Source organism: Python bivittatus, unplaced genomic scaffold (assembly GCF_059951505.1).
Source record: "Python bivittatus isolate LINGU-HERP-01145 unplaced genomic scaffold, Pbiv_v1 ctg000670_np1212, whole genome shotgun sequence".
NCBI lineage: Eukaryota > Metazoa > Chordata > Lepidosauria > Squamata > Pythonidae > Python > Python bivittatus.
Window position 1 is genome coordinate 8,678,868 of NW_028277094.1, and position 18,317 is coordinate 8,697,184.

The 18,317-nt window shown below is 39.3% G+C and overlaps 1 protein-coding gene across 5 annotated transcripts in view; it reads right to left on the bottom strand.

Annotated features, from left to right (window-relative positions):
- Nucleotides 1-18,317, bottom strand: part of MTMR1 (myotubularin related protein 1) — a 42,570-nt gene that overhangs the window by 12,291 nt on the left and 11,962 nt on the right. For all 5 annotated transcript variants that reach the window (XM_088151522.1, XM_088151521.1, XM_088151519.1 and 2 more), the window contains 11 exons: nucleotides 15,699-15,774; nucleotides 12,651-12,745; nucleotides 12,197-12,304; nucleotides 11,285-11,383; nucleotides 10,832-10,915; nucleotides 9,647-9,796; nucleotides 7,681-7,869; nucleotides 7,360-7,545; nucleotides 5,274-5,480; nucleotides 4,553-4,645; nucleotides 524-637 (listed from right to left, as the gene is read on the bottom strand). In XM_088151522.1, the coding sequence (XP_088007648.1) occupies nucleotides 524-637; nucleotides 4,553-4,645; nucleotides 5,274-5,480; nucleotides 7,360-7,545; nucleotides 7,681-7,869; nucleotides 9,647-9,796; nucleotides 10,832-10,915; nucleotides 11,285-11,383; nucleotides 12,197-12,304; nucleotides 12,651-12,745; nucleotides 15,699-15,774 (1,401 nt within the window). The remainder of the gene's footprint in view (nucleotides 1-523; nucleotides 638-4,552; nucleotides 4,646-5,273; nucleotides 5,481-7,359; nucleotides 7,546-7,680; nucleotides 7,870-9,646; nucleotides 9,797-10,831; nucleotides 10,916-11,284; nucleotides 11,384-12,196; nucleotides 12,305-12,650; nucleotides 12,746-15,698; nucleotides 15,775-18,317) is intronic.

Genomic DNA, 18,317 nt, shown 5'->3' on the forward strand with positions numbered 1-18,317 from the left:
TCCAAGGCTTCAGTCAGAAAGATTTTCTAGCTTTGCTCTCAGAAAGTCCATGAGTGGGGTTTCAATGTGTGCTCCTGCTCCTCTCTTCCTTAAAAGTTGGGGGGAGGGAAATACTTGAAGCCCACCTCCCTAAAGGGAAGGAGAATTGGCCTGAAGGTGCTGAAGAAAAGAGATTCTACTCAGACTGCGTTTTGTAGTCCTGAAAACCAGGGACTCCCACAGCCAGCCATAAGGCACATTTATGACCCAGATGTAGAAATCCAACCCACAGGGAGAAACATCAGATTCCAAACACTTCAGTGTCAGATTATGCACCTAGTCTAAGCTAGAAATGTTAATTGCTCTTAAGGGCAGAAATGTGTTCTCATCAAAGACTCCAGTGCTGCATTTGTGGTATCTGGTGCCTATTCGCACTTCAAGTGAGAGACGAACATTTAAATACTTTCCAGCTCTACAGCAAAAGCAAAACAGGCTTGAACATCTTTTGCCTCTTATCAAATCATTAAGTACACTGCTGATTTACCTCTTTTACTCGCTGATGTTCTGAGTTGCATAAAAAGGTACCAAAGAGACAGCTATAAAGATGATCCAAAATGCTGATCAAAAACAGCTCGTTGAATTCAAATGCTGCTGGAAACTAAAGTGATAATACATTTAGATTATTTTTTTCATTAGCAAAAGACAATCCACATTTCATTTAAGTGAACAGATTACAGACACAGGTACTTAGATACAGACACAGGGGGGAGGTTTTTTAAAACATGCTAAACAAGGCTAGTGTGGATCCCAGCCCTTGTAGATGTTCACATTGGCCAGTTCAGTTAACCCAGTTAATCTAAGGCAAAATATGAAGGTTTACAACAATTCAAAGACAAGAGTTCAATTGCAAGACTTCGCTACTTTGTGCAAAATGCCTGACCTAGATATTTAAGCAGATCATTAAATTTCTGCCATGGACAGAAGAATTCTCTTGATTTCAAGGTGCCAAGCAAGACTGGCACATTATGTACCACTTATGCATCCTTGATGGACTGCAACTGTGATACTGTATAAAATCATGTTATTTATTAATTAGACAAGATTTTATAGTTCAGGATTTACAATCAGAAACAAATAAAAACAAAACAGCAATTCCCAATCTATATAGTTTAAGGCAGCTCTTTGTCCTCCATGCCCCAATGCTCTGCAGAAAAGTAAGGTCTTCAAAACCTTCTGAAAGGTCAAGAGGTTAGGGACCTTCCCAATTTCAGGAAGCGAGGTATTGTGGGGGAGAGGGGAGTGAGGTGGGGGTGGGAAGGCAACCACAGAGAAGCTGGGAAGGCATGTTGACAGGTTCCTACCACCGTCATTCATGCAGGGGAAGGAACTGTCAGAAAAAGGCACTGGCCGATGAAATCATGCTGGGAGAGATAGTCTTGTAAGTACCTATGTCCTTAAAACTTTTTGCCAAATAACCTAGGTCAGTGTTGTCCAAACTTGGCCACTTTAAGATGAGTGGACTTCAACTCCCAGAATTCCCCAGCCAGCCATGCTGGCTGGGGAATTCTGGGAGTTGAAGTCCACTCATCTTAAAGTGGCCAAGTTTGGACAACACTGACCTAGAGTTATTTGAAAAACTGTTTTCAGTTATTCAGTTTCCTGGAAGAGGGCCAGCTGATATAACTCATATTGTGCTCTGCGGCCATGTACAAAATGCTTTGCCTTTTCTCAAGCTTAGCGCAATGGAATTATCTGGCAGGCTCCTAAATCTACCAGTGGGAGATTAAGATTGTCCCTCAGTGGCTCTGTTGTTCAAGAATGCACATTTTTGGAAGGGTTGCTGATTCAGTGTTTCAGAGCAGCCTGCTCTGTCACAGGAAACCATCCTGTTGGGATGCTAATTAAGATCAAGTGGAATAAAAATTGAGTTTCATATATCAAAACTTGCCAAGGCTTTCACCAGTGATCAGTGGTGCATAATTTACCTTGAAACAGTTTGGATTTATCTATAATGGGGGAAAAAACTGGAAGTCTCTGCTGGTATTCCTGAAAGTTGCAACCACTTATTTTTATGCTCTTCTTCTTCCTATCCCTCCCCAACCAAGCACTTAAAAAATCTATTTCATAAAATCGGCAAAAATATAGCAAGACCTTGTCTTTTGGGTTCAGATAAGTTTATGTAGTTCCCACTAGCTTATTTATGCCAATCTGCTGCCATTAGTTTTATTTCCTTTGTATATTTTTCCTTGTGCCATCTTGCTAAATTACAAATCAAACAATCAGACCCTCAACAGAATGTCAAATCTTAAGTATTTGGCAAAGATTGAGAGTCCTTTAGCCTTCCATGTAAACAAGATACAGAAAAGGACTTTTCTGAATTTCCTGAAGTTGATTGTTTTTAAAGGGGAATTTTATGGGATTCCAGACCACACTGTTTTATGGATATGGCGTGTTTGATTTGATTCCCGTTTTCTTCTTCTTGACTCCTTCCCAACTTTCTTCTTTTTCACTATTAAGAATAGCAACGATGCAACTGTAGTCACAACCAGCATCCGATTCTTTTTCAAATAAAGTCTACTTTATAACTCTTGTACGATATCTATCTGAGACAACTGCTCAAAACATAAGCAAGAATGTTTAATTAATAATTCCAAGAATTACTCTTATTTAAGAATGAGCTGAATTTAGGTACAAAGATTAGAATGATTATAACACAAAGTTACCAGGAACTCAAGGATATCACTTTTATAAATGATGTCCTCAAAACCTTAAGAAAAGATGCTTTGTTATTAATTTGTTCTGAATCAAGAACAAGAGTTTGCGCATATTAATTAGATACTTTTGATATGTAAACTAGGTACTGCACCACAGAGCTACAAATGACAGCTACTGAGAGAAAATGAGTTTATAGATTCAGGGACAAATGTGAGCTCCTAATAATCAGAAAAAACTACAAAATCACTCTAGATTTTCTATTTGAAAAATACTTTAGTTTTGGAACACTGGCTATACCTTATTTGCAACTTCTGGTTTAAATTGGGTTACGGAAACATTGTTCAACATTTACCAAATATATTTAAAAAATCATGTCCTTCTATTGAACAGAAGAGCCTTTTCTGAGCAGAGTTTCCTAGGCATGCAAGAGAAATTAATCAGTTCCTAGACAGGAGTAGTGTGATCTCCAATCCTGCAAATCTGGGAAATCCAAAAATGGCATGGATGAAAAAGATCCCAGCCAAAAAATAGAGGAATAACTTTCCATGGATTGTCAACTGGTAGGATCCACTGCGAACAGTTAAAAATTGTGATTTTGCCATGTAACTTTTTGAAGGGGTTTTAGCTTCTTAGTCTTGATGTTGGTATATTCAGGATACAGACAATATGGATCAGAATTTCTAAAACAGACCCAGCATTTTTGTTGTTGTTCTGTGTGCGCCAAAGAATAAGACAATTTCATTTAAACGTGATCTCTAAAGCAGAGATTCTGAAACTTTTTACCATCACACCTCCCTTTAGTGTAATCTTCATGTATACACCTCCCCTAAAAATCCAAACACCAAAAGGAATATAAATGAACAATGAAAACAAAGCAATGAAACTTTGGGAAAGGTGGATTTATTGTAACCACGTACAACTAAAAGATTCTTCACATCTCCCTTGAACTGTCTGTACCTCCCTGTGGTTACTCTTTACAGTTTTGGAAACCTTGCTCTAAAGCAGTGTTTCTCAACTTTGGCAACTTGAAGATGTCTGGACTTCAATTCTCAGAATTCCTCAACCAGCATGGCTGGCTGGGGAATTCTGGGAATTGAAGTCCAGACATCTTCAAGTTGCCAAGGTTGAGAAACACTGCTCTAAAAGGACGCCAAAGAGATCATCGCAAAAGCCCTTGGCACCCAGATACTGTAATGGTATGTGGGAATGACCTTGGGAGACAGGAGGAAGAGCCACAGACTAGGCAATGGTCAGATAAGTGGCAGCTGAGCTTGCAGAAGGAACGGGGGTGAGGCAAATGTCTCAGAAGGGGCCCTCCCTAGTTTCTTGGGCTGTAAAGGCAAGGGGGGAGAGATGTACTTTCAGACTTGCAAGATTCTGTTAATGTAACCTTACAATAAAGATAGAGTTAGTACTCCTGGGTTTGCTTCTTGTCTGGACTACCTCACAAGGCTGACAGATAACTGCAAGACCACCTGACCAATTACAACTGACCAGGGAGAAACTGCTGTAAATCCCACAGGGAGGTTGGAGAGGGAGATGCTGCTGCTTTTCTGTAGCAGCACCAACACTGTGGAACAGCTGGTTCCCTCCTCGCTGGTCTCTCAGAAGCTCCTGAAGTTCAAGCTGTTCTGGAGTATTTTCCCCTGACCTGAACATTTCCCTTTCTGCTCTAACTTATCCCTCCTCTCATTTTATTTTGTACTTTAAAACTTTTGAGAGTTTTAATGGTTGTTTTTACTGTGGGTATTTTAACTTGAACCTTTTCTGTGTTAGCTTCCAAAAGTCTGATTGTGGCAGCATAGAAATATGTTAAATAAGTAGAAAACAAACAAACAAATAAATAAAAAGGTCTCACCTGCTTTGTCATTTGCCAGACACAATCTATGAACTGCAGGAAGATAGGGGACCTATCAGCATCTGCATGATCATCATCTCCATGGCCGACTCGCTACAGGAGAAGAAAAAAGAAAGGAACTTAAATAAGGTTTCTCCCTTTGCTTAATGCACACCAAGTACTGAAGCCAACAAGGCCTTGGAAGCAAAAGAAGGAACAGAAATGCAGGTGGATGCAAGGCTGAGATGGAGGAGCCAGGCTGAATACAGATATTACCTTGGTGACTGGATTCACACATCATGCTAAATTGTGGTCTGAGTAATTATTGTTTATCACAATAACTCCACATATTATTGCATGGAGATCAATTCCCAGAATTCCCCAGCCAGCTGTCTGGGGAATTCTGGGAGTTGAAGTTCATGCATCTTAAAGTCGCTGAGGTTGAGAAATATTGCATTAAGCTAGTGCAAATATTGCATTAAGTCAGCAGCTTCCACAGATGTAGAATGTTAGCAGTGGATGGAAATCACTTGCAAAAAGGGCAACGGTCATAATTGCAATTGACCAGCGTCAGAATCCAGCCCAGCAGGCAGTTTCATTGTGCTAAACCAAATTCAGGACGGAGCTAAGCCTCTTTTATGAATTGCTTTTGCTGGGGCTTGGGATGATCGCTGCCCTTTTTGGGTTCCAAAGGAAGTCCTTCCAAAGAGAAGTCTTCCTTTCTGGCCTGCGTTCTACTCACCATTGCAAAGCGATGTCCAAAACTCATCCATTCCTTCTCTAAGAGGACCTCAAAGCCTTTGATGGTACGGTAATAGCTGTCCAACATTAGCATTGCCAAGGAAGTCAACTGAGCTGTACGGTCCCAACCGTCGCTGCAGTGTACCACCACTGAGGTTTTGCCTGACTCAATTTTGTCAGCAATTCTCACAGCTCCAGCAAGAAGCATCTTTTAGAAAAAGAAAAAAAATCCAGGTCGAAATGTTACACTAAAGGAAGTTCTGTTAGGAGATGTCTTGGTGCAAGGATACAGCAGAAGACTTGCAGGATTGGACCAAATGGTTTATGCCATCCAACATTTTGTTTCCGAAAGTCCTTAGTCAACTGTCCCGGGGACTTGGCAATGGCTTCATGGCATGGGACTGGGCTATCTGAGGGACTACCTCTCCCCAGTTATATCAGCCTGCCCCATCAGATCTTGCAGAGAAGGCATGTTGCGGGTACCATCAGCTAGGGATGGTGGGTCCATTTGGTGGGTCCCAGGAAACATGCCTTCTCTGCTGTGGCACCCACCTCAGGGAACATCCTTCCTCCCGAGGTTAGATTAGTGCCATCCCTTTTGCTATTCTGAAAGGCCCTCAAGACCTGGTTCTGTGATCAGGCCTGGGGCCCCCAGGGAACTGGAGACCTGCCTAGATGGCTCCTGGGCTGAGGGGGCCATTTTTATTCTCCATCCCCTATGGTTTGTATCCTGGTTTTTATGATATTTATTAATGTGGTTTTTATATTTTTCATGTGGTTTTTATATTTGTTTTTTATCTGATTGCTGTATGCTGCCCAGAGTAGCCCAGGCAGTCACCAGGTGTTAAAACTGACTCAAAGGCACCAAAAAAGAAAAAGAAAAAAAGCTGCCCAGAGTTGTGTTAAGATGGGCGGCTATACAAATGTTTTAAATAAATAAATAGATAAATAAAATAAGATGGTAAAGGATTGGGCCTCAGGATATCAATACTCATAGGAATTCTACGTCCCATATCACCAGCCACCATGACCTTTGGCATCTGCAGAATCTGTGCTTTGGAACACGAAATAGATCATAATACTTCATAACTTCGCTAGAAAGCTACAAAGATCTGCCGTGTTTACAAATTAGGTACTTCTGGTAGTTGGCCAAGCAGAATTGTAGTTCCTATGGCATTTTGCCACTGGGAGATTTGCCTCGGTTTATGTGCCAAATGATCTACGTTGCAAGGGAAAAAGAGCACCATACAGGAATGAAAACAATCCCAGTTAATTCCCAACAAATATGAGAGACAGTGAAACTGAATAAATAAATGGCTGAGCTGGGAGTCAGGAATTCCCTAATTCAAATCTCATCTGTGCTGTGAATTCATTAAATGACTTTTGTTCTTGGTTCTGCTACTGCAATAGAAGGGACGATAATACTTTCTTACTTCACAGGGCTGTTGTAAGGTCTACGGTAACCTTCGTGGAACACTCAATCCTCTAAAATAACCATGTTGATTTAAAATCCAGCGAGGCTAGGGTTGATTAGCCATGTATTTGTGGGGAAAAAACTGTATAGCAGGAGCAGCCCAAATTCCGACTAAGCCTCAACATTTACAGCCCCATCTCCAAAGCCAGGGCAGGAGATGAGATCAGGCAGCGATGAGAATCTACATGTAGAAACTTAGTTAGCCCCTGCTGAGTCTTTGTGCTTGGCTCAAATACGTTTGCAGCGAGCTAAATGGGGAAAACAAGATACAGGACTCCTGAACAAAGTTCATCCAAATTACAAAGCGTTATTCAAATAGTCTACTTAAACTAAAACCCAAATGTCTAATCCCCAAAGTTTAGATCAAGATAATCCTTCCTCACTATTTAGACCAGTGTTTCTCAACCTGGGCAACTTTGAGATGTGTAAACTTCAATTCCCAGAATCCTCCAGCCAGCATGGGCGTTGCTAAGAATTCTGGGAGTTGAAGTTCACACACCTTAAAGTTGCTCTGGTTGGGAAACACTGATCTAGACTACTCTAAGGAAGAGATAAGATTGCCTAAAGAGAAGCATAAGCACCATATAGGACCATATTTCATCAAGGCTATTACCCGTATATATTCCAGCCAGTGCGTACTCTCCACATTGGACAGCCATCGAGACTCATCGATGGTGGGGTAAACAATTTCTTTCAGTTTACGCAGAGATTCTCTCATCACATGTATATTCGGGATTTCCAAGAAGATCAACTCCACGTTGGGATAGGCACTTTCACTTTCATACCCACCGCCTTTGGCCTGAAAATACAATTGGTTCCCATCATTCCAGTGCATTTCAAATTATTTGAAGATCTGACATTTCACTTTTCAACCAACTTGCATTTTGTTGCTCGTCGAAGCTCCCTTAACATTCTTCTCTTGTGGGACTCCTACCTTATTGGTATCTGCAACACTGTTTTGTCTTGCGTCAAAGATGAAAAGCTTGTGAGATTGAGCATTGGCATCCATGATGGTTTGTAAGTATTTCTCATCTTCTTTGCACTGCTTGTCACTCGGGCCTATGAGAGGTTGGCTGCAACGGGTGATGGTGGCCTGGCTCTCAGGGTGAATCCAGGATAACACCTAGATTAAGAGATGGGGGTGGGGGGGCAGAGATAAAGAAACTAACTTACAAATAAAGCGCTTGCAGAAATTCATTAAATTAAATGGGATATATTAAGACAGTGTTTCTCAACCTTAGCAACTCTAAGATCTGTGGACTTCAACTCCCAGAATTCCCCAGCCAGCATGAGTTAAGAAAGGTTAAGAAGATGTAATTAACCAATTGGAGGCAAGCAATCAGACACAGAATCGCAAAAAAGCACACAGAACTATTTTTACAGAACTGTGCACACTTAAACTTCTTGAACAGCTGTTACGTCTCCTTCATAAGAGCAAAACTTTTAGAACTGCTGAGGATTTTTACAACAGTTGTGATGTGACAACTGGGAGGAAGCTGCTGTTTGATTTCCTCTTGTCCACAAAAAGAGAGAGAGAGATGGAGAGAGAGAGAGAGAGAGAAGATTTTTGCAAAAGTAACTGTCTGGATCCTTGCCTGTTAACAGGATGTTTAAAAGATTAATAATCCCCTCTAATTCTATTTTATATTGGTTTAGTGCTTACTATCTCTTCAAGAAACAGCAATATTCAGTAAGAGGATTTTCAAAGCAGAAAAACTTAAAAGTTCTGTTAGTCATAGTCCTGACCTGAAACATTATCCTTCCCACAAATAGAAGAACTGCAGTTCAGCTGATCTTATACCTAGTGGCAGCATTCTACACCATTTTCATCAGAAAGAATATAAACACTTCTTTGCATCTGAGCTCCCTGCCTGAAATTGTGTCTTGTTTACTCTTCACACCAACTTCCTTCAAGAGATTGGTTATGCGCCATCAAGTTTGTGTTGACTCTCACAACCACATAGAAATATTTTCTCCATGACTATCTGTCCTTAATCTGGTGTTTTAGGTCTTCCAATGGTGTACCCATCACCACCATAACTGAGCTTATCTACCTTGCTGCTGGTTGTCCTTTTCTTCACTCTCCTTCCACTTTTCCTAGCATTACGGACTTCTCAGAGAGCTAGGTCTTCACATAATACGTCCAAAATATGCTAATCTGAGTTTGGACATTGATGGTTGGAGTGAGAACTCTGATGATCCATTTGTTTGTTTTCTTGGCTGTCCATGGTATTTTCAGAAGACTTCTCCGATACCAAAGTTCAAAAGTGTCAATACGCTTCCTATCCTTTTTCTTCAAAGTCCAACTTCATCATCCATAGCGTGTTACAGGGAAAACTATCGTCTGCATGATTCTGATCTTGGTAGGTACAGACACATCACAGCAACTGAATATATTTTCAAGGCCTTCATGGTTACTCTACCAAGTGCTAGTTGGCAGCATCTTTCTTGACTGCTTGTTCCTTTACTGTTGATGGTTGATCCTCAAAGGCAGAAGCTATCTACCACTTTGATATCTTCACTGTCAATTTTAAGGTTGTTTGTTGTACCTATTGTCGTTAGTTTGGTCTTCTTTATATTTAATTTTAGTCCCATTTTTTCACTGTGCTCCTTGACTTTTATTACTAGAGCTTGCAGACCCTTTGTATTTTCAGCTATCAGAGTAATTTAATCAGCACACCACAGGTTATTGTTTCTTCCTCCAGTTTTAAAACCAAGCTTATCTTCTTCCAATTCAGCTTTCTTTAATATATATTCAGCATATATCCTTCAAGAGATATCTAGTTTATTTTCTTCTTCAAATTAAGTATTAACTACTCATGGAAACACTTCAGTGATAGTATGAGATTGTGATGAAGTTTGACATCAATATTTCAGTTTTAAATCTAAGTCTTACTTACTGGAACTCTGCCTTTTGCTCTAAACGCAGCCACTCGGGAGAGATCTTCATCTTTTACGCTAGTTGGCACAACAAGAACGGAAGGATACGTATCACAAAATTCATATGTGCTGTTAATTTTGGATATTTTCCAACTCTCATTCGGTAAACCCTGCATTGAAACAAAACATTTATATATATAAAATCTAACTCTGATATAACATATCTGATTTTAGAATCCCCAAGGAATCAATCACAACCTAATTGTAATAAATAACATAATACAGTACTGATTTTTTTTCTGGATTAAAATTACAAAAATACAATAATGTTTGTGAATATATGAGCAGGCATGTAGCTCAAAGTATAACATTCCTTGTTCGCATATTAAGCATGTATACGCTTGTTATTTTCCTTATCCTTAATGTATCATGTTAATATGTTATATGCATTCAGCTCTATTGTATACTGTAAACAATCCTGAGTACATTGGCAGAGAATTGGTATTCAAATGTATGCATTTATTATTATCATTTTACGACAGGCACACAGACAAATACTCTTTGGGCCTGTACATATCGCCCACAGATTGTTGTATTCAAGCTAGGACACATGTAGGACACACCATTTTGTAATAAAAAGTTACATAGTTCACATGATATGGATCTACTGATCAATTCGTCCACATGGTCTCTACTTCAAAATACAGAAAAATGGGATTAGTACTAGCTAAAGTTTTCATACTGTTTTTACTGTGAAGTACCTGGATGAATGAAAAGACACACAATCTTTCCAGATAGGCTTTACCACTCTACGTTGATAAAGCATACCTGTAGTTGTGCCTTCACAAAAGGAGTAGAGACCAGAAGGACCTCAAACTAAGAACCTAAATGTTCAGAAGAAGTCCAATCCATCTGAGATTGGGTATACCTTCCACCCAGGGTGTTCAAAAATCTCTACTCAGATGACTTCCATCTCTTCTGGAATTCCAATCTGTGCACATTTATCCATCCACTCACCATATCTAGACTTCTGTTCAAGAATTCCACATCCTCTCTGGGATGAAAAAGAGGACACTGTCCACATAACCAAAGAACACAATGGGGAAGTAGCATTGTGTCACTTTTATTGTAAAAGTATTATGTGTGCATGTACAGAATGCTTGATGTAGGATGGTATTTAAAACATGAAAATCAACCATGCTCACCTGCCTTTTACATTCTGCCACTGGATCATAAACCTTCCAACCATTTGTAGGGAATTTCTCTTTGTAACTGAATGCAAAGAATGGCTGAATGCAGTGAAATAAAAGCAAATGTTATTGTCACTGAACTTCATTTCTTCATTTCTATACAGAGCTAGTTTAGAGAAGTAAGATTTATCCTAAGTATCAGCAAACCTAAATACCCAAACTCCTTTTTAACATTATTCTTTTTTAGAAATCATTAACTGGCATAATGTATTCCCATTCAGGATAAAAGCCTTATTCTCTCTATATCTGTAATTTATATAACACGTGTGTACAAAATTAATCTATTGTACTGAGCAAATTCAATGACAATATTGATGTTTTGTGATTATGAAAAATCAGCATATTTATAATTCTTTTATTCTTCCTCACGTATTTTACTAAGGTTAAGAACTTCTCATTTATACTTACCAGCTCATGAGAAAGAGGAAATGCTCGGGTAATAAGGTTCTGAAAAATCTCCAGTCTATGCTCTTCCTGTTTATAAGCAAGCCGCAAGTTTCTCATATCCTGTCAAAAGATATCTTTAGGTCTGACTTGTTAAATGAAAAATTACAGCACTTGTAAGTGTGGAAATTAAGCATTTTGCATTGGTGACTCTTATTAGAGAAAATCATGCTTAATTTACTGTATGCTTTCATTGCGCATAGCAAATTTCCACCCTAAACTCTGATTTCTAGGACAGTACTTATGAGCAGCTTGGGAAAGTTAGTTCTCAAATGGTCCCAACAAACAAACTGATAACAAATCAGGCCATCACCAAAACAAGGAACAGACAACATCTCCCAGGCAAAAGATAATCCTTTCAACTTTTCCTTCTAAGCTGGAAAAAGAGGCACATGAAACTGAACATGGATTTTACAAACAGCTCATATTTGTTACACAGCTTCATGGAATTCTTTCATAATGGCTTATTAGCTTTTCTACAATAAAACATCTTATCGGAAGTTCATGGATCCTTGAGTACCTGGTCAGCAGGTTCTATTCTAGCCTGCTGGGGAGAAGCCTAATGCAATACATACCATTATTTTTGTACAGAAATCAAAAAGTAGATTTTTTGTAACAGAAGCAACCATCTGTATGATAGAGGACTAACACACTCATCGTACTTTAACTCACTAAGGGGAAAGAAGTGCACGCTGAGTACTAAATGAATGACTCTTTTCACTCGTATGTTAGATGCTAATCACATCTCACAGCTGAAAAAAAGCTCAGTCACAAGGAATGAAAGAATGAAAATCTCCCAGAGCTGAGGTACATAATGAAATTAAGGCACTCAAAAGTCGGAGATACTGACGCACTTCCTCAACATCCAATCCATACCTTGCAAACAATCTCTATACCACAAGAATTGTCTCCATGGCTCTGCACTCCAATCTTTTCAACTCTATTTATCACTCCAAGGGGAACATCAAGGACAAAATGTGGATCCTGGAATTTGAAGGGAAAAATGGTTTTGTTTTGTTTTATATGCACCATGGATAAATATTTAGCATTCTATCACCTGCATGAGACAAAACAAATAATTATGGCAGGACACATAAGCCAGTCATGGGCCTTTATGCTTAGTTTATACAGCTGCATAAATTTCTGGTTGCAAAAACTGTAAGAGCAAGGCTCCTGAACAGTGTTTCTCAAACTTGGCCACTTGAAGATGTATAGACTACAACTCCCAGAATTCTGGGAGTTGAAGTCCACACCTCTTAAAGTGGCCAAGTTTGAAAAACACTGCTCTAGAAGAAAAATGCATCATGTGCAGTATAGAACAAAGACTCACCCTTTCAACATTCTTGAAATATATTTTGTAATCCGTCACTGTCAATGTGCCACTGATGGCTCCGCTAAATGGACAGATATATACCACATCTTTAGCTGAGAAAAAAGGTGACATTTTATTAGTGCTCACATCCCTTTATTGAAACTCTTTCATGCAAGATATTATCTCTGCTTTCAAATCCTGTTTTGAATATGGTGTTACACATGGAATAAAGTCCTTTTACACAGCAAGGTACTTTACAGCATTTTTTAAAAAAATCTTTCATGACACTTTATTTTAAAATTTAATATTTTTATTATAGAAAAATAAAGAAAGGCCAAGCTTGTTAATTTTAGGGAATGCAAAAGGTATGCAAAATGATTACCACCTCAGAAAATTAAAAATTTAAGGACAGATGATGTTTGAAGTTTTAATTTTACCCCAGAATAAATATATATAGAATCCATTCAAACTGAGTGGGATTGACTTCTTTGCTGGAATGCAATTGCCTGGTACAATCCTTAAATATGTTTTGATTTCCTTCCACATAAGTTGCTTAGGACTACAGACTTAGCAGGCAAACCTTTCCAAAAGCTTTACTGCTTGTTCTCAAATTCAAAGGAAAGACTATCAAAAAAGTGTTCCTGATAATACTACAGAGCAAGTACAGGATGAATTATAGCACATATTGTGCTTTTCCACCATGACTGTGGAGCAAATAACCTCCAGAGGAGGAAAACTGTTTTTAAGTCAATGGATCGTAGGTAATGCCCTACATCTCCCCAAAACAGCAATGGCATTTTGGGGAATGAAGTGGGGCATTTCAAAGCTAATCCATTGGAAATCAAGCATTAAGGCTAAGAATTCTGGACACAATAAACTGATGGAACAATGGGAAAATATGTGGTTAAAAGGATTGAAATTTACATTATGTTATAACCTAAAAGAGATTTTTTATACAGTGATGTACTGTTGGTATATGGCTCCAGAAAACATATCTAGAATGTATAAAGGTACTTCAAATTTATGTTGGAAATGTGGACAACGTGAAGGGTCATTTCATTGCGCATGGTGGACTTGTAAAAAAGCCAGAAATTTCTGAGTTCAAATACATATAAAGATACAAAGAATTTTAAAGATCAACACTCAACTTTTCAAAGAAACCAGAACTTTGCTTGCTGGGATTAATGGACGTCAATTAGAAAAGAGCCATGGAAGATTACTTTTATATACGATCACTGCTGCAAGGCTATTATATGCGCAAAAATGGAAAGACTCTGAAAGACCCACAACAGAGGAATGGTTGAAGATGACAGAACTAGTAGAGATGGCAAAATTAACTTGTTTGATTAGACAAAGACCAACAACTACATTTATCAGTGACTGGAAACCCCTTATGGACTTCTTGCTGAAAAAAGAGAAAAATGAACTTGTAGTTTATGGGTTTGAAGATCAGAAAGGGGAGCTTATGGAAAGAAGGAAATTATGATGTCACTTTAGAGAGAGAGAGAGAGGGTAAAATATAAATGCACAGGCTCAGCTTAGACAACCATCAAATACTCCTGAACTTGGAAGGTTAAGCAGCGCAAGCATTGATTCTGCACCAGAGAGCAATTATGGGGACTTGAGGCTTCTTCCACAGGCTGCTACTCACCTAACTGAAATCACAACGGTTTCTGCTGATCTGTCACAGCTTTGTTTTCTTAAAACAAGGGCCAAGAGATTCCATACCCGCAAACACCTGCTCGTGCATTCCACTGGTCTCAGACCTTATTCTGCTAGTCAATGGTTTATTTAGCAGAACTTCTCCAATAATAACATCACTAAGGAAACCATCTAACAACTCTTACAAGGAGGCTATCTTGGTAGGACGATTAGCAGAAGCACTTAAGCTCTGGCCACGTGACACTTGCTTTTTCCAGAGTTGTCAACTAGAGCTTTACACAGTACAAAGAATGAGCAGATTTATGAAGACCCAGTATTTATAAGATCAAACCAGATATGCCAGCAGTCTACATTAATGATTTAGAATGATTTGATCTTCCAAATGGACAATGTACGAACTGTAGTGTAGAACTGCTTCTCTGTGCTCAGTTTCATACCTCCCTCCTGTTTCTGGGGTTTACCAGCACTGCCAGTGCAAAAAAGACCATAAGGTGGCTTGTCAATTCAGGTATTAAAACAAATAAACGTCTTCAATAATGGTTTGGTACAACATCTGAATGGAGCCGTAGACAACACTGGTAGAAATCATCAAAGTCACATCACCCAAGTTCTACACAGGCATTACTTTGTAGGAAAAAGCAAAGCAAACGTAGGGAGGGAACATGAGGATGCATGGTTCCAGCATCTCTCCACCCTCCCGCACCCCTGCTCTTTACTCAAAAAAGTAGGGCCACGTTCTCTTAGGGGATAATCTGTTCAGAGCTGCAAGTTGATGACAAGGGGCTGAAGCAAGCTGTGGGTGGTACCAGAGCAAAGTGGGTGAACCTCTTCAATCTTTCTCTCTTTTTGACACCCGTTTTCCCCTCTCCTTCCCCAGCCACAGGGGAAGGGGTGAGTCTTTTGGAATGAGGAGGAGAACCGCCCGTCCCCAACTGGAGAAATAGGGAATGCATTAAAACCAGCTCACAGAAACAGCCTTACCTTTAATTTTTCAATGGAGCTTTCAGAGAGCAAAAGAGATGTCATACCTGCATGCGGTTTAGATTGCTAGCATTTCATTTCAAAGTATTGGAACATTATCACAATGAAAAAAAAAACCTACAACAAAGAATCGAGATGGAACTGCTGAACAGAGTTAAGTATCTACAGGATTATACTTAGACATCCATCTCACGGCTTGCTTAATTCTATGTTAATTTGTAATTAAAATTCGTTTCAGAGAGGGTTGCTTTTTGTGTTCAGCTACTCTTAGAGCCCACTTGGGTTGAAGAGATTAAGGATCCAAGATGAAATCTTACAGCCAAGTTGAACCATTCTGAAATATATCAAATGAAAAGGATAGCTTGCGTTTGACATTTAGCTGCAAACGATAATGCTATGAAAATCATTTAACAGTCCACTCACCGATAGCTTTGATGGATTCTCCAGGAAAGAGGGGAGCTTCTTCCATCTGGGCAAGTTTGTTCCCATCCCTCAGTGCCTGGCAGAGAGCCAAAGGTGAAAGATAAATCTCGCATCCCATCTGCACAGCTTTCAGTGGGAAACAACTACAAGGTGCTTTGGCTAGAAAGTTACAGAAGCCACACAAATTACAGCTCTTTCTTTCTCAAAGCAGAACACGTCAACACGGGGGCAGATACACATTTGCAGCCAAGGAGCCATGAGATCACAGGATCTTGCCACCTGGATACCAGTTCATCACCACCACTCTGGTTCTGCGATTGATCGGCCATGGTAAATCAAGCTAACCTGGGTTTTTGCTGAGCAGGATTGGGAAGCCTGATAAAGCAGGAGTTACACTAAAATTACAAACATGGTTCACACCGCTGCAAAGGAAAGGCTTCGCTGAATGTAAGATTTCAGAATGGAATTCATTCCTGAGAAGGGATAGGTGAGGAGATGGTGATCCAATGGCCAATCTCTGATCTCTTGACCTTGATCAAAGCAGACTAAATCTGTTCAGGTTCTACGTACATTCATGAACCTAGACGGGTTTGCTCTTGATCATATTTACAAAGCAACAAGGGTTAAGTGGCAAAACATTTATACAAAAGTCAGATCGATTACCCCCAGAAATTTATACAAAGGTTGTAAGCTCCTAAAAGACTTCAGCAAGGCTTAGGGAAATGTAGGCAGTGTTGTTAAGTGAAGCTTCATAAGGCTCCTCATCTGCTATAACTCTTAGAGACCAAGTTTGTAAGACTGTTCCACTTTCAGCTCTGCTTGCATTAATCTTGCCTCTTAGATGTCATTATACCCTCTTACCAGCACTATATGGAACTGATAATGGAGGAAAGAGTGTTTCCATGGCCCTATGGCAAAATTCAAGCATCTGTCTTCTCTACCTCATGGGCACTCCTCTGCTGCAAAGGGTATTTTGTTCTGCACAGGAACAGCAGGGTCTCTTTAGGCAGGCACTAAAACCACTAGAAGGTTTGGATTCCAAATAAATTTCTGACCATCCCATAGAAAACCCAACCAGCCGCTTAACAAAGAGCTGGCATTTTGCTCAGCGGTGGGTTTGAAAAGATTTTTTTTAAAGAGCAATGATTTAGCAAAGTAGATTATAAAAAGCATTGTACCAAACAGAACTGTGGGGTCATACTAAGCGATTCAACTAAATAGTTGCAGCAACAACAAGGGTACGCTTATTGTTTCTGCTGGTTTCAAAGACATTTGGGGGGGAGGTAGAAAAGCTGTAGACTGATAATACTTAACTTTGCTGACTAATTTTTGAGAGTGCTTGGTGTTTTATATGTGGAGTAAAACTTGTAAAATTTAAGATGCTGGAATTTATAAACATGTAATGAGTATTATAAAAAAACACAGATGCCCACAACAACTTCTGCTTAATTCTTGATTTACACATTAAGATTAATATTGCAATCCTTCTTCTGTATGTCCAACTGGTGACAGTGAGGATTTACATCTGCAAGGCTTCTTTAAGACTAGACTTCCTCAAACTGGTGCCTTCTAGATGAGGTTGGAAAAAACACAAAATTGGGCAAATCAGCCAAAGAGTCTGTTGGACTGTACTGGAGAAATTAACCAATTGCTTGATACTTAGCTAAGGAATGCAAATGTTATGTTTGACATGCTATGATTTATGCTGCTTAGCCTACATAATATCCTATTAATCAGCTAAATTAAATCACCAATTCATTACCTGCATATTTAAAATTTAGCGTTTAATAGGATTTTAATTAAAAACACACCAATTTTTAAATAATGTTCAGTTCTGCTGCTTCAAAACTATGAGCACCACTTCCTTTAAGAAAAATTATATACAGAAAAAATGAAACATAATTTTCTGAATACAGACAACAGACATCATTGCAGATGTTGAATACTGTCACAGTCACCTGCTTGGGCATTCTAATATGTTACATTTGATAAGCAGCCAATTAGTTGGTTAAATGGTTTCTAATTAAGCCAACAGCATTAATATTTTTATTTTTAAAACAATTCTGTAAACATTATTGTAGGGGAGGGGTTTTTTTTGCACTGTTCTGATTTTATGGATGGGTGGAACTCAAAGAGCTGCACAATTTCCTCTGCATGTTTAAGGGTTCTTTTGGTTGCTGCCAGTGTACCTGAGCAAATCATTTCTGAAATCTTAAAGATTTTCAAAGGCCTTTATGGCTGTAACAGGGAAGACAGCAGAGTTCCAAAACTTCTATGAATATGTCTAAATGCGTACATGCACGTAAAACTCTTTTGGATGGTCACCGATTCCTCTGACTATACAATATTTCCAGGGCTTGCTTACACTGAAGAATGCAGAAGAATTCTCATTAGAAGAATTTGGAAACTGGGGCTGCCTCCTTGCATCTTTCTGCAGAACCTAGGAAACTTGGGGGTGCAACTCTTCCCACAGCCCTTGGTGCCAAGTATGGTCACTGAGTATTAAGGAAGGCGAAGAAAGGAGATGAATTCTGCATCTTGCAAGGCAGAAGCTGCAAAAGTGTAAGAGGCACGCAGCAGTGTCATTCTTAAGGAGTGCCTGCTTCCTTGAAGCTGCCA